Below are 26,825 nucleotides of genomic sequence, written 5' to 3'. Positions count from 1 at the left end.
GGAAGGGAAAAGTTATGGCATATAATTTCCCGCGGTTATTGGGCGTTCTTTTTTGTACGCGTGTTTAGTCACATAATCTCCAAGAGGCCTAAGCCCACCATCTGCTTGAGGGTACAACGCCTTGAGTAGATACTGACTATTTTACATAAATAAATGCCAAATGCCTTCTAATGGAAACAAACCGTCACCGCCTGTGACAACATCGTGCTCAATAATTCTCGCGCTGGCTTGAGAATAGAAAGATACAAACGATTTGGTTGACGCTACAACTTTCGGCAGTGGAAACTGCTAACAAAAGGGCGGTTTAACTTGTTATATGATCTGAATAAAAATTTAGGAAAAAGTAAGGCTACATCCTATTGTAGTGTATTAGGATTCGATCAACTACTAGAGAGTAATGCGTGAATCAGACCGCGTGCTCTACACAGCTGCTTTATTAGAATTCAGTGAACTTAGTTACATACAATGATATATAAGCATAATCACGAGACTGCGGGCAGGGATGTGCTAACCAATAGAATACAGCTGAGGTATTTATCCAAATAGGAACAAACACTACACCTATCATAGCATAGATGTAAACTGATGCGCCGAGTCGAAGTGTAATGTAATTGTAAGCTGCTTAACCTTTTCAATCCTAAAATTAGCATATAAGTTCTTAATACCGCTCTCTAAACATTTCCTATGATACTTTCAAGGAGAATCTTTTTGAACAATCAAGAGTTTTTTGAGTTCTCATAACCTTAATGTTTGATTCAAGTATTATAGCACTGGGAGAAATTAGAAATTGGGCAATTGCTGACCTGAAACAAGGAAATACAATTTCTTAATTTGTAATTGCCGAGAGAAAATGCTAAAAGCTGATGATCTTACGGAAGCACGGTCAATCTCAATCAAGAGAACAGAAAATCTTGAAACAAGAATGAGGCGGAGCTCGCAGACATTTTAAGAAGATTAGACACAACTAAAGTAGCAAAAATGTCCCGATTTCTCTGTCACTGTAAAAAAAAATTATAGGGAAAAATTATCGGATTATTACATGATTCATAGGAGCTGATGACTGTCGTCAAACCGTGGTGACCTTCTCATCAGTGACCTTGACCATCGTGACAGTGGTCTTCCTGGTGACAACATTGGGGGGACTGTGTACTTGCTTTTTAGACGATTTTGTATACTGCTTCACCACAGACCCGTCAAGTTCAGAATCTGAAACTAAAGTAATATCAAAAGATGCATCAGATTATGAAATTGAAATTATGTATAAAAAGTTTGAATCAGCCTTCGAAAACCCCTTCAAAACGGTTTTATATGTTTCTGAAATGATTTCAAAGAATGGATTTTGAAAGCCTTGATTAGTAAATTGTGTGATATTTTTTATTTAACTTAAGAAGGAACAGTTACTTTAATATTAAATTTTGGGGTTAAGAATCTTAATACTCTTAGATTTTATTATTTCTCGGATCTCCCTTGCAACATTCCTATTAAGCAAAACTTTTGCTTTAGAAGATTTTGGAAGGTTTCTGCTGGATTTTGTTTGATACAAATCGAAAACTATAGCCCCCTCCCCAGAGTGTGAGAGAAATTAGGTGTATGACTTGTGATCAAATAAGGGTTGTTTGCAATTTGTTCTAAACAAAGGAAATTAAACAAAAATTTAGACATAACCAGTCATATTTTTACCTAAACTGCTCTGGCCTGATAAAGGAGACGTGGTCTCCTGCACTCCTTTTTTTTCCGAACTCTTATCACCAGCTTCCTCTTGAGTGGGATGTGGAAGTGGGCTATCTTCATGCAGAAAGACTCTATCCTCTATTTGTTCCTGAGTAACTTCTTGATAATTTCCTTGTTCGCAATTTTGCGTCTGAGCAGCTCCGTCTTCCACTGTAGCCTTCCGGCGTTTACGCATAACTTTGCGGCACGCGACGACGAGGATCGTGATGGCAACAAGGAGGCCGCCCACAACAGAACCAGCTATGACGCTCACATTTGGTGAATTCTCTTCAATCAGGTTGACGGCTGGCTCACTTGGAGAAGAGATTACTTCGGTGCTCGTTGAAGAAGAGGATGGCCGCCATGGGGTTATGGACTGATCTTGTGGGGTTGACGGCGTCGGGCTAATAGTTGATGTCACCAATGCGCTGCACTTGTTGGATCGTAGATAGCTGCACTGCATGCCTGTTGGTACACCTGGAACTTGGCACTCAGGTATAACGATATCTTTACTATCATTACAACACGGAGAGTAGGGCTTGCACAGTCCCAGCATGCCCTCTGCATATGCGCCAGACTTGCACCTTCCACACACGGCCTTGGAAGTTACCGTACAGGCTTTTGTAGTTTCGCGGTACTCACCGCAATTTCCACAGTCCTCACAACCTCCGGCCTTGAGGGAAGCAGAATATGTCTCTCCCAGCACACATGGCTTGCACTGCACAGGTGTCGAAGGGGTTATTACTTCTCCGCAATTGACTGAGAGACCCTCGCCAGGTGGACATTTTAAACAGTCCTGGCACTGAATCGAACCAGTTTTTGGATCTTTGATTGTAATCTGATCCGGTTGGCACGAAGAATTAGCCTGAACGCTCACGTCTGCGAGTTGAAACATACCTTTCAGTATTTTATTGATGTGAGATAAAGAGCGAGTGATACCTGAAAAGGACTAATGTATTGTTACAATGGAAATTATCTTTGACTAATGTGATCAAGACGACACCTGTTTTAGATAGAAGCGCTTCTTTAAAGTAACAATAAACTATTTTCTATGAATGGGATATATAAGCACGGACTTCTGTCTCTTTAACATTTTTCTTGAAACCCTTGCTGACTTTAAACCCGTAAACCCTCTTAATTCCATTGCGGATCTTCAGTCAGAAGGCCATGAGCGATTTTTGCAGCGCTATGATATTTGTATGTGCTCTTATGTTCATCCCCGATGACTTCGCAATATATGACCTGAAGGTTGCCTTTTGATTAGCATTGTAGCTTATTGTCAGCTGTAAAGCATAGACCATGAAATTAAATAGATAAATACAACTCAGGGGCTTGACAAACATATGATAAATGAAGAATGGTGTAATACGATACTTACGCAAGAGCAACGACAAAAGGGAAAACAGGAACAATTGAAATCTTTCTTCCATCGTCACGTTTTCAGTCTGATCGCCAGCCTACTATTACAATAAATTCTGAAACATTAAAAAACATCCTATTAGTTTCTAATGGAATCGTATCTTTTTTTCATAAAATTTAAATTGTATTCAGATTAAGAGTATCTTGCGATATTTTGCTTCACGCTGAACATATTGTACCTCAGAGCCCCGCTAGGTAGGGAATTGTCAGCGCTCACAATTCTAGAATCGAATGATAGAAATTACGAGACAAAAGCCTTATTAAGTTAGCGGGGGTTCGAGTTAGCTGACGGTAAATGACTGAAAAAATAGGGTCGATGAAAATCTGTAATATTTTTCTTTTTCCTGATGACGTTGTTTTTTTTTCGGCCTAAATATAGCATTCCTCCCACGCAAACAATCGTGGGGTAGGAGTGGGTAACGGCCCTAAATGTGCGCCTTCGTGTTAGATCAGCCTGAAAAAAGGCTCGCCGAAGTATTTTTAGATCAATGGAAAATTTAAACAGAGAATTAATTAAAAATAAATCGTAACTAACAAAAAGGCAGGTTACGAACGATTTAAAGTAGAATTAAACGGAAAGTTTGGTTTTATGAATTGAGTTGACAATGTAAATTGGCCGCCATACGCGTGAAGAGTTTCTAAGGCTGAAGTTTCGAGCGTTAGACCTTCGTTTAATGGTTGTGCCATGCTACTGAGGCTACGACAATACAGGACAATACAGGAGCCACTGAAAAGTGACCTACAGCGTTCTGGTGACAATAAAAAAAATATCAGACACGTGAAAGTTTGTCAGTAATAGAGTGAATTTAATCTTGGATATCATGAATATACAGCAAGCCTAAACACGCAGTGGCGAAATTAAAAGACTGATCTCAATAGTGAGAGCCACATTACTTGAAGCATTTTTTCCGTAGCTAATCGACAAAAACTTTACGAGATTCCAATTGATCATTGTGATTTTGCTTAATTTGTTGTATATTGTCCAACCTTTCTGTCTTTCTTTGCCGAGACTTGAATTGTCAGGGCTACGTCTACAGCCTCGCTCAAACTCTGCAACAAGCCTTATATGTTGCTCAGTTTGGTATAAATATTTATGTTTGGTAATTCGTCTGAAGGGGTTTTCCCTATGGAATTGATACGTGATCAAAAGTTTTCTGATGTACAAGTACATTTCTCGCGACAACTGAAACAACGAACGGCATAAGTCACGAACAGCCCTTGTAAAGTAGGAAGCTTATAATTGTAGGTTGAGAAAAAGCTTAATTTTCCAGCTAACGAGTGTAGAAAGTTGCGCGAAAACCCAAACAGGTCATTACCGCTGGAATTTTTAAAAAGTGCTCTTTCTATATTTAGATCTTTGTCACGGTCCACCCGCTTTTCATGGACCTATTTACTTCCTTGCTACGTAATCTTGGTACTAGCCAAAACATTTTATGATGATGCCAACATATCATTTTAGCACGTACATGTTTCCGGCATACATAAGCAGCGAGAGACAAAATTAACCTCGAAAGATTCTGACGAGATTTCGATAAAAAAATCTCAACAAATGAGGGATAAAAGTGCTTAAAAGGAAATAGAGTGAAGAAATAGATTATAGAACCTGTAGCTAACGATTTCATTAACAGTATTGCATACATGTAAGAGCCCTCTTGGCTGATGCATGTTACTACGCAACGTGCAAGCGTTGTTTCCTCGTAATCTTAGAGAACGCTATGCAATACTGATTTTCATGCTTCGGCAATCGATCACGTTCGACGTTGTTTACGAATAATTTTTTCATTGATTTCTCTTAAGATGAGATAAAAAAATATAGCTGACAGATCTAGAGAGACTAATGATTTTTTAGAGGAGACGCTAAGGGGGGCACACTATCAGTACTCAGGGAGGGGTGGGATGTAGTCTATCAGTTCTAAGGGAGGAGTGAGAGACAGACTGTTGTTATTCAGGGAGGGGTGGAAGACGAACTCTTAGTACGCGGGGAGGTGTGGGAGGTGGTTGTATAGGTTAATGCGACTAATTGATGAAGTTTTTACTGGATCATACAAATTTTTTTTGAGCGGTTTTCGATTGACCATTTTTATGTCAAAATTTTTTAGCTTGACTGTTACTCTGGTCTGTTCTTTTGTCATGCGAATGTGAAACTGCCACTTAAAAACTCGACTTCAATTGTTTTTGAAAATATGGCCAATTCTGGTTTTTGATCCTCCACTGTTGAGTCATGCGTGTGCCTTTTAAGTCAACTTGTTCCAGTGCTAAATGACATTCATCTGTTATCACGAACCATCTTTCAGTTGCTTCACGTTTCCCTTTGTGTGGACAGTATATTACCAAATTTATCTAACTTTACTCTTGTCATTGATTTTATCACGAAATTCCCTGTCCTTAATCCTTAACTTAGCAGCATGAAATTCACATGCGCTATCACAATTTTGATATTTGCACCTTTACTATAAAAACATTGTTGGTACAGTCGTACAGGACAATCTTCTCTCTTCTCAGATACACCGTTTTCCGGCTTAAAGTTTAGTGTCATGTCATGCATTCCACTTCGAACATTGATGATTAAAACAGCGCAGTTTCTACGCTGGATAATTTTTTAAATGACAAGTTTGAAAATTACAGATTTCTGATTCAAAATTGAAATATTTCCATTTCGCATATTACCGATTTGAATTAAACTCACAAATAACATTTTTTCATTTTGTTTCGTTCCGCAAATTACAGTAAGCCCTCTCAAAGACAATGACAAAACGACTTCAATGTTTTACAATGACTCGAGAGAACGAAAATCTCTCTAATTTCTGAAAAAGTCAGGGAGATAAGTGTCTTAACTGCAAGCCAAATCAAAATATTATGCAAAAATTTAGGAAAAAACCGGTGTACAAATAAAATTAAAGTGTGTGGGCTGTGAGGAAATAAGCATCGATAACTTTTCTGTCTACACCTTTTATATCATCTTCTGTTGAATTTGCTGTGTCATCGATGAACAATAACTGACACACTATTAATAAAAGGTAAGAATCATCATTTCCCCTGTGTACTTTAAAGACCCAGCTATTTTTGTATTTGATTTCTATGGGCTAGATCGAGGCAGTCTTTGTTTCCTGAAAATTACGTCTTGCAGGAGAGCGGAGCGGCCATAAATTTCTATATTTGAGTTCTTCCCATGCCGTATGCACAAATGGAGGAAGAAGTTTCCTCACAATGTTCAACGAGCCGACATTTTCGCAAGAAGCTACCATTCACAAGTACAAATATCAGAGTCAGCAGCAATTGACTTGATAATAAGAAATCGTGAGCAATAATTTCTCGCTACAATGTGTATTACTTTAGCCGATAATTAACGCATACTAATGAACGCTGGTCTAAGAGAAAAAACAGATAAAAAAAAGGAAGAGTGGGCGTGCTCCACGAAAACTCCCGCGCAATAACAAAACTCTTAATTGATGCACTCTGCTCGCAACTTTTGGAATAGTCATTTTCGTTACACAATAAATGCAAAACGAGTTATCTTCATGGAACGAGCAGTGATCGAAAATCATCGAACGTAAAGTCAATACAACATTGAAATTGTATGAATTGCAGCCCATTCGATCTGTCCGGCCAAGACTCATACAACCAGTCAATTGTTTCATTAGGCTTTCCCAGTGAACATTGATCTTCTGATAGCAAAGTTACACCTCCAAGATACCGAATTTTCCAGGATAAAAAAAAAATTCTCCGATGATTACAAGCTTTCTTACCAATCATTGAACAAGCTGCTACCGCCTCTGCTAAAAAAAAAAAGGCTGATGTAAAAATGGACCCACTTCAATAGAACTTTTCCTTATACGACTAGTCAAATAGGGCGTCATATTAACCATGAGATAACCATGAGATAACCCTGATTTGCGAAACGAAACAAATGAAAAATTGTCCAGCGCTGAAGCTGTCCTGTTTTAATCATCAATGTTATGAGGGGAATGCGTGACATGCCAATCAGCGTGTGTTCATTGTATCAAAAAGGGGAAAACTGTGTATCTGAAAAAGAGAGAAAATTGCTTTGTACGATTGTGCCAACAATGATTTTATATAGTAAAGGTATAAACGTTAAAATTGCGATAGCGCATACGAATTATATGCTGCTAAGTTAAGGGCTGAGGACCAGAAATTCCGTGATCTCGTCTGATAAGGTCAATGACAAAAGGAAGACAGATAAATTTAATAATTACATACTGTATACACAAAGTGAAACGCGAAACAACTGATGGTTCACAAGTCGACTCAAAAGCCACACGTATAACTCAGTAGAGGAGGATTGTAAACGCGGTATTTTCAATAACAATTAAAGTCTAATGTTTGGGTGGCAGTTCCGCATTCGCATAACGAAAAAAAAAAAGAAGAAGAAGAAGAAGAAGAATAAACGCTGCGGCCCAGCGCAAAAATTTCGGCAAAAAAAGTCAGTCGAAAAACCGATTAAAATAATTTGTATGATCGAGTACTGATAGACTGCATCCCACCCCTCCCCAAGTGCTAATGGTGTGCTTCCCAGCCCCCCGATAAAATGGTCAAAAAAATAGTCCGGTCCATATTTTACCCTATGCCGTACTCAGATCACATTTACACATTTTGAAAATAAATATTATATATGTGGAACAAACTGACTTTTTTGTGGAACGATCTGACCATTGAGTAGAACGATCTGACTTGGAACGATCTGAACATGGAACGAAATGACCGTAAACCAAACCCTACGAAGGTTTGCTTTGTCACGATGATCTTTCTTGACTCGAAGGTAAAGTTTGACACGAGGCTGCTTTGTGTTAAACGTTTTAAACAGCTGGGTCAAACCATTCCTGTTAGTTGAAAGCTTTTAAAAATTAATCAGTGATAACAGGTCATTAGTCTTGCTAACAAGTCTCGTTGTAAACCTATTCAAACGCATTGAGATGAGTTTAACAACTTGGCGCCATGGTGTATCGTATATCGGCTTAAAGCATTAATCAAAGGGGTTCCATGAACACCAGTTTCGGTCCCCAGCTGGCCTTCAGCAGTATCTTACGGAAGCCGAAAAGGGACAATCCAAAAATATTTTATAAATCCGAAAAAATATTCAGAATCGATATCTTCAAGACAAATCGCTTTTGAAAAGGTTGTCAGATTGAGAAAACAATTTCAAATCCTGGTTTAATTCATAGATCCACGAATAACTTTCATCCAATCGAAAGAAGTTCACAATTCAAGAATCTTTCCAAAATCCAGAAAATTTGCGCAGATCGAGAAATAGTAGTATTTAGCCGACTACTGCTACAAAATACAAACAAGTTTCATCAAAACAGTGCACTTTCCTCGCTGATTATGACGGTCATAGTGAAGGTAAAATATATATATGGCATACAATAAACTTGGGAATATATCTATAGGCACTTCCTTATTGATGTTATAGATTTAGATATTATGTTCCTCTTAAAGCAACTGTTTATAACTCGATAGAAGGCCGTTTCGAGCCGTTATTATTTTAGATTGACAAATGCAGCCCGTCCACTTTTGACACAAGGGGTCGCTCAAACATTACCTGCATTCTCTCATTGCATTCCGGTACACGTAAATGGTAAGACAAAACACAGCTGGCGCACGATAAAGCGGCGCTCAAAAACCTTAGAAAATTGTTTCCCTATTTGATAAGACTTCCTATACCTTCAGACGCTTTTAAACGTACATAATTCATATTACAAATGTACCAAATTTTATTGATTTTCTCGCGTGAGAAGGTCTTACGATAAATTGTGCTGCAGTCATCAACTTTTATCTTTTTGTTTGAGTACGGCTGTGTCGACTAACAACTCTGATTAGAGTTAGAGATGTATACCGTTACCTTGACAATGATCATAAAACAAATTAAAGAGTCTAGTTTTCTATAACATTTGATGATTTCTTGGGTGACATATTCAAGAGAAGTTGTACTGAATGAGTTGCTCTCGAAACACGTGAGAGCACATGCAACTACAATTGGACTTCGACTTTACTATGACAGGCGATGATAAGCCTTTCTGTATAAGCATACCTTTAACGGAAAGATAATGGAAATAAAAAGTAGAAATGGAGAGCTCTCTGGCAAGCAAAGCCGTATCCACATAAGATTGACACGTTTAGGATGGGCAAAGTCGAAAAGTTGCTCAAGTGTCAAACATTTATTTCAAATCAATTTAAGCGTGATGAGCAGCCAAGCGGCGATTCTTTGAGGGAGTCACTTCAGTTTGATGGCATTACTGTCAATAAAGTATTTGGCACCATAAGTAAAATGAGCAACTCTACTAATTGCCTTTGCGTGTTACACCCGCAGGCTGCATTTATGATAGATGTGGGAAGCATACGTGGTCATTATGTTGAGAAAAATTTGTTTGTTCAACGCCGAATTGGTTAATCCCTTCTGTTTTAGTCTACTTTCTTGATTCCCATTCCTTTTATTCTTCAATAGCCCGTTGAAATCAAGGCTTTGTCGAAGCATCACAAAAATCAATGAGTTTGCTAAACTATGAAAATATTTACAAAATGCTTCGTGCCCTCGCAGCTTAATGTGACCTTCCTATAGACACCCGTGTCAAAAGCCAATAAATTCTCAGCTGGATACGAGTCTCATTATTCACGATGAAAATCTCTCACAACAGCACTGTTATTCAGTGAAGCAGCTGAAACACAGAAACAAAATCACGTAAAAGCCATTAACCCATTGTGGAGACCGTAACGGTATTAGATGACCAAAACAATTTTGTCAGACTACGGCTGCAATTAATCTGTTTAATTGACGCAGCCCGGAGCATTTATGTAATCAATTGTCACTTCTATTAAGATGATGATGTTAGAGCTTGACCACCACAGAGCAGTAAACAATCGTTAAGTGTTAAGTCACGACCCTGTCTTTTTTCCTGTAAGATAATATTTGTTTTAAAATCACATACGTGTCATGTAATCCCTTGAGGTGCTAAGTGCAGAGAAGTTAAAAAATTAATCCGAGAAGGTTTTTTTGGCTGTAATCAAACCACATATCATATGTAATTAAAGTTCAACTCTATATGATTAAAGATAGACACAAACAGCGTGGCACCATGGTGCAGTCAATATTGCCCGTCTGGGAGGTCTTCGATGTAGTCTCGTTTCATGAAACCGCATTATGACAACCCAGCCGATTGTTATACAAAGTAACTCACAGCTATCTGGCACAGGAAAATACAAAATCAATTTGAATGCTAATTACTTACTGCAGACGCTAAGGTTGAGAGAATAGTAAACAAACGTAATTCCCAACATCCTGCTTTTCTCTGCGTAAAGCAGAGAATAAATATCATGATCGTAGTAGAGCATTCGACGTACGAACTTTTAGGGATTTAACGGACAGTTCGGTAAATATCAAAGAAGCTAATTGTGTGAAGTGTGTTCAGTCACATGATCTCTTAGAATTCGAGAAAATATCTCTCTTTTCGAGTGTTCACATCCTGAATTTAAAAAAAATTACGACTCGTTTCGCTAAATCTGAGAAGGTGAAGAATAAAACTATCGCCGAAAGAGAACTGTGGATCTCACCGAAACGGGAGGTCACTCTTAAGATTAAGCGTTCACCCATAGCTTCGTTATTGTTATCTAATATTGCGCTTCGGTAAATATCAAAGAAGCTAATTAAGTCTCATTTTCCTGCTTTTGGTTTTTTTGTCTGTTTAGTTTTTTTTTTTTGTGGAGTGTGTTCAATCATATGATCTCTTAGACGTAGAAAAAATATCTCTCTTTCCGTGTATGAACATCCTGAATGAAATAATTGAAGCACTCGTAAGATTAGACCTCATCGAGAGTAGATGGAACTCTTGAAAAAACCTGAGCGGCTATGAAATTATGCGAAAAAAAAAACTGAAAATATTGCTAAGTAAGCTCTTGTCAAGCGCTTTATCTTTAATCTTTAAAATTTGAGATGGCAAAGAATAAAACTATCGGCCAAATAAACGGTGGATCTAGCCTAAACGGGACGTCAATCTAAAGATTAAGATAATTTTCATATCAGCCCGATGGCTGTGTTTATTTTTAGCTTCGTCGTTGTTATCTAATATTGCGCAGTTAACTAGATATCATAAATCAGGAAATGTAGCAAAAATTAGGAACCAGCCACAGCATTGTGTGAAATATGAAAATATCCGTGTAAAATAGTGAATCGCCATTTAGCCAATATTACAGATATGAAGGAGAAAGTCGCGGATGGGTTGATGTTTAAGAAGCGGTCCAGCCTAGCAGCTTTCAAGCTTTCGTTTGCCTTTTCAATCTGATTGATAACGCTCACAAACAATAAATTTCCATGCTCAGTAAATGTAAATGTGACGTTGTCGTCTAGATATAGGCGATAAAGTTCAGGCTGAAATTATTGATAACCTTAAACCGTCATTGTACCAAACTACCCCGAAACATACAGAAAAAAACAACAAACTAAAAATTGTGTACATGAATGAATACCTTATAAACAGCCACCTCTTTCAAGTTGAGGATTTATAACCGAGTGTTTGAAGTTAAAGAAGTCTTCTCGTTTTTCGATCTGGCCACGTAGTAAGAATGAAATGCCCTCGGCCTATGTTGAACAATAAGTATGGAATTCGACTGTCACATGGTTGTGTATCTCATTTATTTTCGTGATTGTGCAATTCCCAGTTGTTAATTATGCGGTTTCCGAGTGTAATTTGGAAACGAGAATCCATAGTTTGACAAATTTTCAGATTTTGGAGGCATTTTCTCTTCTTTTCGAAATGTTGCACTAAAATCCTAACTCAGAAATTAGAAATATGTTTGGTGGAGACGGTCCGTATCACTGGCATCGTCCATCTAGGAATTGAACAATCAATTAAAGTCGAACCTGTATAAGTGATCGGTTGTCGGTTGTCAAAGTCCTGAAATTTTTCCCCCTTATCAAAATGTAATTGAAACCGCTATGAAGCGGTAACCATTAACTGAGTTTCAAGTGGTTATTTCTATTGTCTCTTCCAAGCGGAACCACTCAAATAACACTAGATGTGGTATTGCAGATTATCTTCTTTCTTAAGACTGTTAGGACGAAATGTGTATTTGAACGCGTTTGACTCCTTTGTTTAGCGGTCAACCCGCATTAAGCGGTCACCCTTCCTTCTTTCGCTTAATCTTGTTGTATTATCCTTCCTTTGTATCTTTCTTTGCAGAGTCTTGAATTGTCAGGGCTACGGCTTCGCTCAAGCTCTGCAACAAACACACCCGCTTTCATGGAACTATTTACTTCCTTGTTACGTAATCTTGCAATTAACCAAAAATCTCGGAAATGCGAACACAATTTAGCACGTACACGTTCTGGTAGACATAAGCAGCGAGAGGTAAAATTAACCTCGAAAATTTGGGGAGCCATTTGTGTCAAAATATCAGTCGCTAGAGATAAACCTCAATCGTTACTGCTAAAATATCAGTCGCTACTGATAAATCTTAATCATTAGTGCTAAAATATCAATAGCTAGTCATCAAACTTAATCACTGGTGCTAAAATATCAATTGTTAAGAAATGGCTTTCATAACCTCCCAATCCGCCGATGGAGAACATCAATATTCTACACGCTCTAGTGAAACTATTCTACACGCTAACGAAAATACACTTGAAAATATCCTTGTGACAAGGATTGCATTTTAACCTCAAACTCGGCTATACATTCATACAGCCGTACGTTTTAGCCAGACTCACTGCTTCTATGAAAGGCGATGGTCTGGGTAAGAGGTCTGTGTAACGCACTTCACTGCTGAACAGCGGATAGAAGTTCCTAGATCTTAGTATTGATCAGATTAACAATGGAGACGTTCTTGTTTCGATTTTGGCCTAAATATCGCTTCCTTAGTCCTGTCCGAAAACGCAAATATATTCATTTGTGTAATATCCGTTGAGCTAGTCTTGAATGAAAATGATTAAAACGGTGCCAGATTTTAATATTTTTTAGTATTTTTGTTACTCTTTTAACTAATTCCGTTCTCCTATAGTCCATGCATGCGCATGATCATACTGTGATGATGTGGTAATGATATTTGAACATAATGATTGTAGATATATGAAAATCATATATGTGCACAGCGGTGAAGAAACGAATATAAGAAATCCTCGCAGCTATAAACACTACTGAACTAGTAGTAGATATTTGGACACTTGCGCGAAACGAAGAGTAGAAATAACCCTCCCCTCCCCCCTCATTTTTGCCTCGCACCTCAACAGGCAATTTCAGGAAGTCTTAATAGAAGATATTATCCGAGCGCGAGACAAAGAAGACGACTGAATTTCCATCTCTAAAGTCAATCATTGATCCTTCCGATTTCGCACTTGGATGCTCAACCACTGATCTACATAGAAAAGTCAGCTAAGCCGGCCATTACAAGGTCCGGCATATGTAAAACAGAAAAATATGTGTGACTCAATTTCGCCCTTGCTGGCTCGTTTCTCTTATTCGGCTTTCGAACGACAAGAAAGAATTTCGACCCTAACATATATCATCATCAATCAACATAAACATTGTAATCGTTAATCAAATACGATAATTTTCTAAAGCGTCAAGCTTGAAGTCTACCGGTCGTGTGTTAGATAAGTAAAAACTAAGTTAGCGGAAGATATAAAAATAGAACAAACATTTCTGTGGCTGATACGAGACGCAGGCTTGGTTTTTCCTCCTCTTGAAATGACTCCATTTTTATTCAATTTTCGAAGAGTTATTTCAGCTAGCCTAATTTGCTAATTTGCGTGTTATAAACTGCAAATGAATCCTCCACACGCACAATAAAACAAATACTTTAAAAAAGGAGCTATTCTGATTCTCGTTTTTTATATCTAATTTTTGTCCTACGAAATGTGAAGGACTAAATTAAAGGCTCTCTGTGTTGATTGACGACCAAAGGGAGCATTAGCGCAATGAGAGTAAAGTAATAATCATTATAAGAGTTGTTGAAGACTGTGCAATATGTTAATTCGCCTCGATTTGATTGACATTTATGAGCGATTTCGTTCGTCTGTTGCATAACTAAACAAACTTGACGTATGCGTCACGTTTTTTTCGCCCACACATGGCCTTGTTCCACGTGCGTGCTACCCCACGTTTTGTGTGTCCTTTTCGAATAAGCTAAGAGCTGTGAGTGAGAGTTAACCAAAGCGTTGTCATAGAAACCGGAAGCATGTGTGAAATGTGAAAAGATCCGCTTAAAATAGTGAATCACCATTTAGCCAATATTACAGATACGAAGGAGGAAGTCGCGGATGGGTTCAGTCGTAGTTTTAAAGCGGTCCAGCCTAGCAGTTTTCTAGGTTTCGTTTACGTTTTCAATCAATCGTTTTCAACCAATCGTTTTCAACAAATCATAAATTTCCGAAATTTACATTTACTGGGCATCATGCCCAGTAAATGTAAATGCGATGTTTCTGTCTAGATATAGGTGGTAAAATTCAGGCTGGAAACATACAAGAAAAAACAACAAACAAAAACAATTGTATTCACAAATACCTTATAAAAAGCCTCCTCTTGCAAGCTCAGGATTGATTACCGGGTGTTTGAAGTTACAGAAGTCTTCTCAACGATTGATCTGCCCACGCGGTAAGAACAAAATGCCCTCGGCTTACGTCAAATTCGACGGTCACATGACCATCTCAGGTATTTTCGGGAATGAGCAGTTCCCGGTTGTCAATTAAGCGGTTTCTTAGTGTACTTTGGACACAATAATCCATTGTTTAGCAATTTTTTTAGATTTTGCAGGGAGGTATTTTCTCTTCTGTTCGAAATGTTGGACTAAAATCCTAATTTAGAGAAATCTTAAAATTAGTTAGCGCTAGTGTCGAGATATGGTTGATAGAGACGGTCGGTATCAGTGGCATCGTCCATCTAGGACCGAACCATCAATTACAGCCCAACCTGTATTAAGCGGTCGGTTGTCAAAGACCCGAAATTTTTTCCTTTCGTTAAAGTGTAATTTCAACCTCTATTAAGCGGTCACCATTGACTGAGTTCCAACGTCTATGTTGTCTCCCATCTGTATTGATCGGTCAGTTAAAGCATAAGTTGAATCATTGGTTTAGTAAAAACGGACACAAAATAATGCATTGCTTGAAGCTTTTTTTCCTCAGCTAATCGACAAAAACTCCACGAGATTCCAGTGATCACTGTAATTATCAGGTGATTTATATAGTAAATCAGTTTACCATGTATGCCGCTCTTTTTTTCTTCATGCATGTTTATGTCGGGTATTACTTCTGAGGCGGTATTATAATTAGGTCTGAAGGGGTTTTCCCTATTGAATTGGTACGTGATCAGTTTTTCTATTGAATTGGTGTTTACCATTTCTCACGGCAACTGATACAACGAACGGCATAAGTCACGAACAACCTTTGTAGAGTAGGAAGCTGACTATTGTAGGTTGAGAAAAAGCTTACTTTTTCAGCTAACAGGTGTAGAGAGTTGCGCGAAAACCCAACCTGGTTATGACCGCTGGAACTTTTTAAAAGTGCTCTTTCTATGTTTAGGTCTTCTTCACGGTCTATCCGCTTTTCAAGGATCTTTTTGCTTCCTTGTTACGTAATCATGGTACTAACCAAAATATTTCATAATGATGCCAACACATCATTTTAGCACGTACATGTTTCCGGCACACATAAGTAGCGAGAGCCAAAATTAACCTCGAAAGGTCCTGACGAGAGTTTCAATAAAAAAATCTCAACAAATGAGGGATGAAAGTGCTTAAAAGGAAATAGAGTGAAGGAATATATGATACAAATACAGTGAGGGAACTGGAACCTGTAGCTAACGATTTCATTAACAGTATTGCATACATGCAAGAGCCTCCCGGCTGGTATATTTTACTACGAAACGTGCGAGAGTTATTTCCTCGTGATCCTAGAGAACGCTAAGCATGAAATCGCCAATTTACGCAGGAGTTAAAGATGCGTAAATTTGCGATTTCATGCTGTGGCAAGACTGATTTTCATGCTTCGGTGTTCTATCACGTTCGAATATATCGAAATAAAATATATATATGTTTATATATATAATATACATAAAACATATCTGGCAGAGCGACTCGTAGTTTTAGGGGAGAAGCTAAGAATGCGTTAGAATTTTAGAGGAACAAAGGATCTCGCCTTTTTGTGTTTAACCCTTTTACTCCCATGAGTGACCAAGACTGAATTTCTCCTTACAATATCAGTACAATATCAAGCAGATAAGTGATGAGAATAAAGGAAAATTTTGATTAGGAGATTATTAGTTGATCCAATACTAAATTCTCCAAACTAACATCACAAGAACTATATGGCAGACAGTAAGGAGAATTACTAATGAGATCTTGGGAGGTAAAGGGTTAATGTATACAAAAGCGTGACGAGTAGTTCTTCATGGCAGGCAAAACCAGACATTAACTCACTCTGTTACGCGCGCCAGACTCGCGGGTCAAATATTACACTAACTTATTAGTGAAACCGGAAATAAAAATGGAGAGCGAGCTGTAAACTTGCAAATAATTACCAAGCACCGCCTCAAAATGAAAAAAAATTTACTTATCCGCAGCTGTGTCATTTATTGCTTATTCTTTTAAAAGGTGTGGACAACACAATAATCCTAGATCTGTTGATGAAAATAACAATGGAAACGTTTTTTCTTTTCGCTTTAGGCCTAAACGTCGCTTTCCTTGGTTCTGTCTGAAAACATCTTAGCTTCTCAAACGAAAACATATTTGTGTGTGTGTGTGTAATATCCGTTAAGTTATTCATCGATAAAAATGATTAGAAAGATGCCAGATTTTTATATTTTTGAGCAGTTGTAACTCTTTTGAACTGATTCCGTTCTCCTATAGTCCATGCGTGATCATACTGTGACGGAGTGAACTCACCCTCTCCCTCCCCTCCTCATGTTTGTCTTGCACCTAAAGAAGCAAGTCTTGGAAAAAGATGTTATCCGAGCGAGAGACAAAGAAAACTTCTGAATTTTTGAGTATCGATCATTCAACCTTCCGATTTCCCGCTTGGATGCTCAACCACTGATTTACAAAGAACCCAGAGGAGAGCTAAGCCATTGAAAGGTACAGCATGTGTATAAAACAAGAATTATCGCCCTTGCCGGCTCGCTTCTCTTGTTCCGCTTATGAACGAAAAGAAAGAATTTCGACCCAAACAAATATCATCATCAATCATCATAAACATCGTAATTGTTAATCAACTCCATTAATCCTATAAAGCATCAAGCTTGAAGGTTACTGACCGTGTATTTAATAAGTAAAAACTAAGTTAGCGGAAGATATAAAAATGAAACTAATTTTCCGAGTCTAATAAGAGACGCAGAGAATACTTTTAAAATGATCGCAGACTTGACTTTTTTCTTCCCCATTCAAGGCGTAATGACTTCACATATTTTAAATTTTCAAAGATTTATTTAAGCTGGCCCAATTTGCTAATTTGCATGTTATAACATGCAAATTAATCCTCCACACAAGCAGAAAAACAAATGCTTAAAAAAAGAGCTATCATGTTGAGTGATTCTCGGTTTTTGTCATAAGCAATGTCAAGGACCCAAGGGAGCATTAGCGCAGCATAAGTGAAGTAATAATCACTATAAGAGTTGTTGGAACTTTTACGATACGTTAATTCGACTTAATTTGATTGACACTTGTGAGTGATTTAGTTTGTCTGCTACATAGCATTTATCTGTCACGTTTTATTTATTTTTTTAAAGCCCATATATGGCCTTGTTCCACGTGCCTGCTGCCTCACGTTTTTAGTGTCTCTTTCAAATAAGCTAAGAGCTGTGAGTGGGAGTTAACCGAAGCGTTGTAATAGAATCATAAAATCAATTGAATAAACTGTAACTTGATTTGGAAGCGTGGTACAGCTTTTTCAGGTTTTCGACAGAATGATGTGTAGCCGGAGTTACGCCTCAGAAGACTAATTTCTGAAACGTTTTACATGTAATATTTCCTTGTTATTGGGGAGTTGACGAAAGATTAGAACGGCACATTATCTATGCAAGATCTTGTGAGCATTTGAATTCGAAATGGAAATGTTTACGGTAACATCAATACAATTCTTGGTTTTCACCCACGTGACCTATACCTTGACAACGGTTGCTACGCCGCCATATTGGTGTCGTATTATTCAAACATTTCGCGTGTTATCAAAGCTTTAGAAATATTCTTCATCATGGTTCACTGTATTATGGTTGATTGTTTTCATAATAGTGGAAAGACGAAAGGTATAGGGTTTTATAGGATTCCAGTTGTAGTCACTAACCAAGGAGAAAAAGCAGAAGAGCTAAGCAGAGAACGAAGAGAAAGATTGATCGCCGCCATTAGCCGCGACGACATCACTTCGAAGGATGTCCTCAGTAATGAAAGAGTCTGTGGACGACATTTCGTGTCAGGGCAATCTGCAAAACCCTGGGATAAGTACAACGTCGACTGGGTTCCTACTTTGAATCTCGGGAAGACAAAATATCAACAGGAAAACCACGACATTAAAGAGGCAAGAGCTAAACGAGCGAAGGAACGCCGCAAAAGATCACTCGAGCGTCAAGAACGCGAGGCAGCTGAGAAACGAAAGAAAATCGATGTCAGTGGCCTTCCCGTCCGTGATGTGGATTTCAGTGATCCTAAAGAAGGATCTTCCAAGGAAATTGATTCTTCTGAGGATATTTTTGATCACGATTGCGCATTTCAAGACCACACTTGCTCAACTCTCGTTGACAGTTCAACTCAAACCCAAGTTGATGTATCTGAAGCTATGACTCAAACCGAAGAGTTTGAATACCTTTTCAAAGAACCCTATAAGCCAATTGATCGAGATTTTTTTGATTCTGATGAAAAAGTTCGCTTTTATTCTGGACTGCCTTCAATGGATATCTTAATGACCGTCCTTGACTTTGTGTCACCCCACATCAAACGAAGAACCCAAAAACTTAGCCTTTTCCAGGAAATGATTATCGTGTTGATGAAACTGAGACTGAATATGCCTTATCAAGACTTAGCCTATCGTTTTCAAGTATCTGTGACAACAATATCAAGAATATTTTCATCATGGTTACCAGTGATGGATCAGCATTTGTCCCCACTTATTTACTGGCCTGAAAGACACCAGCTATGGAAGACAATGCCTCTTTGTTTCCAACAAGCCTTTGGAACCAAAGTCACTGTTGTTATTGACTGTTTTGAGATTTTTATTGATAAGCCTACAAACTTGTTAGCTCGAGCTCAGACATTTTCATCCTACAAGCATCACAATACTATCAAAGTACTGATTGGTATTTCTCCCCAAGGAGCTATTTCCTTTGTGTCAGAGGCATGGGGAGGACGTACCTTTGATAAGTTCTTGACAGAAAACTGTGGCATTCTTGAAAAACTTTTGCCAGGTGACATGGTTATGGCAGACCGGGGTTTCACAATCACAGAAAGTGTTGCTCTCAAACAGGCAAGACTTGTGATACCAGCCTACACAAAAGGGAGGGAACAGCTGGATCCTATTGCTGTGGAAAAAACAAGAGCTCTAGCAAGTGTACGGATACATGTTGAGAGGGTGATTGGTTTGCTGCGTCGCAAGTATACTATTCTTCAAAGCACTCTTCCCACTGATTTCTTGAACAATGACAATGGACAGGATGAAGTACCAATTATTGACAGAATTATTAAAGTATGTTCAGCTCTTGTAAACCTGTGTCCACCCATTGTACCATTTGATTAGCTCCATATTTCATACAGTACTATTATAGTCATATATTGTAGCTAATGAAATGATATGATGGGGTGGAGAATCTGTGTATAATTTAAGAAATATTATAACCCTATGAAAAGAGAGCAAGTGACTGGGAATGAGCACTGTGTAACATTAATAATTTAAAAAAATATACTTCCATTACAAGAAGGATCGACAACAATGACAACATTTTATTTGTGCTGTGTATATATATTTACAAAAATTATATGAATTAAAATATAAATTATGTTTTCAGGGGGCAGTAAGGACTGTTTATTGAGCACAGCTGCTTAAAATAGCTTGAGTTCATTATTCTTCTTGGATTTTTTTTTTTAATGACTGCTACTCTTGAGATTAGCATGAAACAACAAAACAACATTTTTAGTGTAAAATGTATTCAAAAATGTGGAAAAACTTTGATTTCACCAGCTCTCAAACATTCAAGTAAATGTGGTCTCATTCTTGGGATGTCAAACATAAACTCTGAAGGGTTGAGTTCAAACACAAGGCATGTTGCAAATGCTACAGCAAAAACGCCACAGTCACTGCCATTCATTTGTTGCTGCACTGGTACAACTTCAATGCCAACAAAGTTATCTGGTAGCAGATCTTTAACTTGCTACTCAACTTCATCATCAATAATGTCATTGTACAGACTGTCGTACAAATTAACACATCCTGATGTGCAACCAATAGAACTAATGCACACCCAATGTGAATTACCCGTATGTAAGATTTGAACAAAGTCACTGGTCATTATGTCAAAGTTCCTTACTCTTCCAAGAGTTGGTCTTTGAAAACCCTCAATGAGAGGATTTACTTTCTTGATGCATATTTGTGCTGCCTGTATTATTTTGCAATCCAACCAGCCATCAGGAGATGAGATTATGTCATAGTCATGCTCATCTAGATCTCCAAAAGATGCAATTCTGTTAGCTACACCTTTAGTCACACAGATTATTTCTAAGTCCTCATCACTTTCATATTCATCTCCAGTACAGTATTTATTTGACTCATTTTCATGTAGATCTTCAAAAGATTCAGAAGCTGTTCTGCTTTCAGTCACACAGGGTATTTCTATGTCCTTGTCACTTTCATATTCAGTTCCAGACACAACTGAAGCTGATGGATTATTGACAGTACATGTAGTACTGGTGGTATAAGAAGAACATGTGGTAGGGATAGTTAATGAAGACTTGTCTGCAGGTTTTTTCTTCACTTTGCAATTTTTGCAGACCCAATATAGCTTGCTGTTATTGGGCATCCTCTTGTAGTTTAGACATTTCAGATGGAAAAATCTCCCACTCTGACATTGACTATGACATTTCAGCAGCTTTTCCCCTACAACAGGTTTAGCTTTGCAAACACAAATGGACTGTAATTTCATTGCTTCATCGAAATCAGGGTTCTTTTGATAATCAGGCTTGATCTTAGTAACTCTCTTGGCTTTCTTACATTCTGGAAGTAACTGGCAGCTTGGACAGTACTATACTTTGGGTAAGGGATCAGATATCCCTAAACATGAGAGGTGAAACTCAATGAATGGGCACTTGGGGTTTTGACAAGGCACTGTGCTTTCTTCTGGTTTGGGTTTTCTGCAGTAGCAAACAGGCTTTATATCACCTGCTGGTACAGGTGCAGCAATTTCATGCTTCCTGGTGTACCATCTTCCTAAGATTTCAGGTAGGATACAAGATCTCCACACTTTGGTGAGTTTTGGAAGAACTGATTCCCAGTGTGAAATGTCCTTGTAAATTCTCTCCAAGAAAAACCTTGTTTGATTGTTATTGTCAAAAGAGCACACAACAAAGTCACAATACTGAGAGTCTGTGATAAACAACTGTTGCTGTACTTGAAAAAAGTACTGGTGATTTCTCTTGAGCTGTACCTTTCCATTGACCTTTTCAAGACATGAATTCTTCTTTTCCACATAACTTTCAAGGTCACAGTTTTCAATGTTGTAAGGGCATTTGACTTCTCCACAACCATTCCCACAGCATGAACATGATACCAAAAAATCTGGAGTAGCATTTATCCAGGGGTGCTGTTTATCCACTATCATACCACATTGTTCAACTTTCAGATCTCTGTGAGTCTCTAGCATAGTCTTGGTATAAGCATTCACTGCAGCACTCTCATTCTTACGGCCATGACTGATTGCTTTAGTAGTAACTTTGAACAGATCAGTATATGAGATGGACTTAATTAAGGATTGTGATGGCATAGCAGGGTTAGTATGAGCTACTGCCCAACTCAGAGATGCACCAATGCGCCCAGCTCTGTGCCTGAAAAATGCATTTTCTTTAGCCTGTTCCCTGGTGTCTTGCTCAATTAATTCTACCTGTGATTCTGAAATAGTCAGATCAATATTTTCACACTTTTCTAGGAGTTCTGGATATGACAAGTCAAAATTACATGGATCAAAAAGGTCAGAAATGGTTGGGATACTTCTACTTTTCATGATAAACTGTTCAGAATAGGGTTCAATCAAGCTTAAGGCAACAGGTTTGAACTTGCACTCATTTATTTTGGCAAGCAAATGTTTAAGCTCAGTTCCTCCAGATGTAACCCGTTCTGTCGAGACCTTAGCTTTCTTTGTAGTGCAAGGTGGAGAGTTTTCTGATAGTCCCTCAATACAGGCATCTAAGTTATCTTTCAACTTTTTCGCCGACTTGAAGTTGATATCTTTGACCCTAGCATAAGGAACCTCACTCACATATGTCGGTAACAACCACGTGCACTTTACTTGCGTACATGCCAGCGTTTCATTAATTCTCGTTGAAGCTTCGATATGAAATAAAATACTTGCAATATGTGAGCAAGTCTCAGCTAGTCCAGCTTTACAACCAAGGCAGTGGGCTGATAACACGGTTCCCTCCTTATTAGTAATAATCCAAACTGCAAATGGTCGCTCATTCATTCGTTGAGAATGTCTCACCTTTCCGATCACCACGAATTTTTCACCGATGACTTTGCCTTCAACACTGGAAATAAAACCCGACACCATCTGATTGTAGGCCTCCAAGCTTTTGAAAGCTTTGAACTGTTTCTTTGTGTAATAACTCGTATCGATAACCAAATAGCACAGGAGATCTGTAGCTTCTATGGGTGGTAAACATTGTGGATCTAACTTTGCGTTGATCAATGTAGCGGGATCGATCCCCACGAGTGATATTTTTTCTAAATACCTTTGTTTAACATGTGGCTCTAGTCTTTTAACATAGTCGCTTAAAGGTATATTGCAAATATCTTCCTTTTTTTCTTCCTTTTTGATGTTTTCAGAAATTTTGTCCAAATCACGCGACATACTTTTAAAGAATCATGCACCAAAACACTGCATTTTGACATATGCTAATAAGCTTTTGCGACACCAATATGGCGGACGCCTAATTTGCATATGCTGTGACGTCACGTGAAAACCAAGAATACCTGCCGAGCAAAGGTATTGTCGAGACACTCTTTTCACGCTCGCGCGTGTTTTTTTTTTTTTTTTTTTCCCTTTCTTTTTGTCTCTTTTTCTATAAAATGAAGAACTATGACATATTCCGTGGCGGTCTCTTTAAGTTTTTTATATATATCGTAACTGATACGGTCGGACAAGTAGAGGTCTTTTAGTGAGAAGTGATTCTATTCTGACCGTCACGTGATCGTTCGAAAATTTGTTGCGGGTGATTAATTTCTGCCGAGTTTTGAAACCTATCAAAAGAACGGAACAATTAAACTCTCGATTATTCTAAAGACTGTCACCGATTGTGTGTGTAAAGCAGAAAATAAACATCACGATTGTTGTAGAGCATTCAACGTACGAACTTTTAGGGATGTTTCAATTACATATTGGAAACAAAAATTGACAGTTTAACTGAATGTTCGGTAAATATCAGAGAAGCTAATTATGTCTCATTTCCGTGGGTTTTTTTTGTGTGAAGTATGTTCAGTCATATGATCTCTTAGATGTCAAAACAGTATATCTCTTTTCGTGCATAGTTAATCGAGGGGACGTGTTTTAACATCCTGAATGAAATAACTGAAGTACTCTTAAGATTAGACCTCATCGCGTGTAAAAGGAACTCATGATAAAACCTGAGCGGTTAAGAAATTATTCGACTGAAAACAAAATAAAAATATTGCTTGGTAAGCTTTTGTCAAGCGGTTGTGACCTTGGCTTATTTCAGAGCATAAGAATTTAAAATGTAAATAAAAAATAACGACTCGTCTCGCTAAATCTGAGAAGGTGAAGAATAAAACTATCAGCGAAATAGAACGGTGGATCTCGCCTGGCGGGAAGTGACAAGTTCAAGATAATTACCATATCAGCCCGATGGCTATGTTTACTAATGGCTTCGTCATTGTTATCTAATATTGCGCTGCTAACTAGATATCATAACTCAGGAAATTTAGCAAAAATTAGGAACCAGCCACGGCATTGTGTTAAATGTGAAAACTGAACCGCTTTAAATAGTGAATCATCATTTAGCCAACATTTCTGATTGATAACGCTCAGAAACCATAGATTTCCATGCTCAGTAAATGTAAATGCGACGTTTTCGTCTACGTATAGGCGGTAACATTCAGCCTGAAATTATTGATAACCATAAAACGTCATTGTACCAAACTACCCCGAAACATACAGGAAAAAAACAGCAAACAAAAAATTGTGTACATGAATACCTTCTAAACAGCCTCCTGTTGCAATCTCAGGATTGAATACCGAATGTTTAAAGTTACAGAAGTCTTTTCGACGCCTGATCTGGCCACGCGGTAGGAAGGAAATGCTATCAGCTTAGATCAAGCTATAATAGGGAATGTCGACGGTCACATGGTTGATCTCAAGTGCTTTCGGCATTGAGCAATTCCCAGTTGTCAAGTAAGCGGTTTCCCGAATTCCCAGTGTACTTTGGACATAAGAATCCATTCTTTGGCAAATTTTCAGATTTTGGAGGCATTTTATCTACTGTTCGAAATGTTGCACTAAAATCCTAACACAAAAAATCTAAAAATTAGCGCTGGTGTCGAAATAATGTTGATAAAAACGGTCTGTATCACTGGCATCGTCCATCTAGGAATTGAACAAACAATTAAAGTTGAACTTATATGAAGCGGTCGGTTGTCGATAGTCTGTTGTCGGATGTCGGCTGTCAATGTACCGACATTTTTCCCCTTATTAAAAATAAATTCAAACCGCAACTAAGGTTATATTCATCGGCTATCTCCTTCATGTTTTTTCAAATGGTAAACCGATAGATGAGAATTATGATTGTTGAGATCATTTCGGGGCCCAAGACGAACCCGTCAAGAGAAATCATGAAAGCTTTAACCCCTCAACAAACGACTTGGAGGAAAAACTAAAAATATCAAGATCGATGTTTTCTTTCAAAATCTTGAGTTTCCTTTTATCATCATTAATGCTGAGTCAGCAAAGATAGTGGGCATAATCTTTCCACTATGTCTAAAAGGGGAAAATCAATCGACCGCAAACATAAACCAGCGTTTGTTGTTGAAACGCATTAGTGCAGGACGTGCGAATGCCACATCCTGTAACTTGAGCTTGTTAACCGTCTTCGGTCAACTTTATAAATAGGAGCGAAAATCCCTTCCATAAATGAAAGCAGTTGTTTCCTTGTTGAATACCTGAAATCTAGACAGGTTTTCCGTCTAGTAAATGCCTAAATGCAGCTCCGAAAGAGCATGATTCAAATTAATGAGATGTCAACAAGTTCTTTGTTCTAAACGCTCTATGTATATCTTATCGACCTAAACCTGTACTCAAACCCATGGAAAATTCAACTGCGGCCGCTGCTCCAAACAATGGCCTTATTCGAAATAAGCAAATATTCTACAAAGTCGCTGTAGCATCAAGGATTGGCGGCAGATGATTTTCTCCTGAACAGGTAACTCTAATCACAAAAACAAAGTTATATAACATCATAAAATTAGACTATACAACAAACAAATGAAACTCTAGCCACCTTAAATTTCTTAGTTCTTTTCTTTTCGTTAAAAGGTTTGACAAAACATGCACCCATTTCAGTCTCAATTTAAAAAAAGAGGAGGGGTCACCCCTCTTCATTTGAGAGGAAAAGCGCCCTGACAACGAGGTTGGCCTCGACACTGTCATCTCCAAACGTTGCTCTAGCAACAAACCTAAACCAAGAAAGCGCCCCATTCTTTGGGCCTTAGTTTCACTATCGGCTACCTGAGCGCAAGCACACGCGTGCGTGCGTGCCTTAATATTTCTTAATATTTCTCATTATTTATAACATTGCTGGAGGAAAAACAATAAAACGTAAAATGAGAAATTTAGCTCTACTAGTAAAAGGGCTATTATCTCAAGTCTTTAACTCTTCTTGTTTTTCTAAACTAATTATTTCAAACAATTCAATAAAATAACAATAGCAGACAGTAGATTCTTGTGGTAGAGGCGGCTAATTAGGATGGATTTGAAAATCTGCACATGCCCTAAGAAAAATCCTAGTTCCGTTTATCAGGAGATAACTCACATCGTCATAGTAGGCAAACAAAACTTTCACGTCTACAAGATCTACAATGTACCACGAGAAGGAAATAAAATCCTCTTCAGTTTCTGGGCTGCATCTTCGCGTCCTATATCCATGAGGGTCTGGTACAACTTCAGAACTGTAGCATCTCCACGATGGGACCAATCCTGAAGCAGCATTTGAGTGCTGTTCATTGGACACAATTTGAAATTTGTTACATGGCTGAGGGTGTAGCCAAGCTTACCGGCCAGAATTTTCCAACTTTTAAATGAAGAAGGATTTAGTAAAAAACCAAGTTCTTCAAAAACGTCTGCGCTGACGTCTCTCAACATGATTTCTTCAGACCCTGAGTAGAAAAGCGGAACATTTCAGTCACGTGATGGAAAGTTCTGTATGCGTGAAAACGATTTGTGTGACATTTATGAATAACTGAATATACTTTGAATATGTCTCAATGTTTGGGGTCATTTTGT

The 26,825-nt window shown here is 38.1% G+C and overlaps 4 protein-coding genes across 6 annotated transcripts in view; 1 reads left to right on the top strand and 3 right to left on the bottom strand.

Moving 5' to 3' along the window:
- Window positions 1-416: 416 nt before the first annotated feature.
- Window positions 417-24,918, bottom strand: LOC113684800 (uncharacterized). 3 transcript variants are annotated; one of them, XM_089190903.1, is made up of 4 exons: window positions 24,527-24,918; window positions 3,089-3,185; window positions 1,681-2,589; window positions 417-1,212 (listed from the first exon to the last, which is right to left on the bottom strand). In XM_089190903.1, the coding sequence occupies exons 2-4, from the start codon at window positions 3,138-3,140 to the stop codon at window positions 1,067-1,069; spliced, it is 1,107 nt and encodes a 368-aa protein (XP_089047029.1). In that variant the 5' UTR covers window positions 3,141-3,185; window positions 24,527-24,918; the 3' UTR covers window positions 417-1,066. The 3 variants fall into 3 exon arrangements, with proteins under 3 accessions (XP_089047029.1, XP_089047030.1, XP_089047031.1); XM_089190904.1 differs by lacking the exon at window positions 24,527-24,918 and adding an exon at window positions 14,637-14,740; XM_089190905.1 differs by lacking the exon at window positions 24,527-24,918 and adding an exon at window positions 11,605-11,800.
- LOC149035678 (uncharacterized) lies at window positions 18,251-23,165 on the bottom strand. Its single transcript, XM_089190886.1, has one exon. It carries the CDS (start codon window positions 23,163-23,165, stop codon window positions 21,345-21,347), a length of 1,821 nt encoding a protein of 606 aa, XP_089047012.1. The 3' UTR covers window positions 18,251-21,344.
- LOC149035679 (uncharacterized) lies at window positions 18,314-20,117 on the top strand. Its single transcript, XM_089190889.1, has one exon. It carries the CDS (start codon window positions 18,314-18,316, stop codon window positions 19,844-19,846), a length of 1,533 nt encoding a protein of 510 aa, XP_089047015.1. The 3' UTR covers window positions 19,847-20,117.
- An 813-nt stretch (window positions 24,919-25,731) lies between the features above and the next one.
- Window positions 25,732-26,825, bottom strand: part of LOC113684812 (uncharacterized) — a 3,924-nt gene continuing 2,830 nt past the window's right edge. The window contains exon 2 of the mRNA XM_027202213.2: window positions 25,732-26,698. Coding sequence (XP_027058014.2) covers window positions 26,397-26,698 — 302 coding nt within the window. The 3' untranslated portion in view covers window positions 25,732-26,396. The remainder of the gene's footprint in view (window positions 26,699-26,825) is intronic.

This window comes from Pocillopora damicornis, chromosome 13 (assembly GCF_964200805.1).
Source record: "Pocillopora damicornis chromosome 13, jaPocDami1.2, whole genome shotgun sequence".
Taxonomy (NCBI): Eukaryota; Metazoa; Cnidaria; class Anthozoa; order Scleractinia; family Pocilloporidae; genus Pocillopora; species Pocillopora damicornis.
The sequence above is the reverse complement of the archived record's forward strand: the minus strand, read 5'-3'. Positions and strand labels throughout refer to the sequence as shown.

Coding starts and splice junctions, on each gene's coding strand:
- LOC113684800 (XM_089190903.1), bottom strand. CDS start 3,140: ATGGAAGAAAGATTTCAATTGTTCCTGTTTTCCCTTTTGTCGTTGCTC. Junction 2,590..3,088: donor CCTTTTGTCGTTGCTCTTGC/GTAAGTATCGTA, acceptor TTCAACTCGCAG/ACGTGAGCGTTCAGGCTAAT. Junction 1,213..1,680: donor ATCAGGCCAGAGCAGTTTAG/GTAAAAATATGA, acceptor ATATTACTTTAG/TTTCAGATTCTGAACTTGAC.
- LOC149035679 (XM_089190889.1), top strand. CDS start 18,314: ATGGTTCACTGTATTATGGTTGATTGTTTTCATAATAGTGGAAAGACG.
- LOC149035678 (XM_089190886.1), bottom strand. CDS start 23,165: ATGTCGCGTGATTTGGACAAAATTTCTGAAAACATCAAAAAGGAAGAA.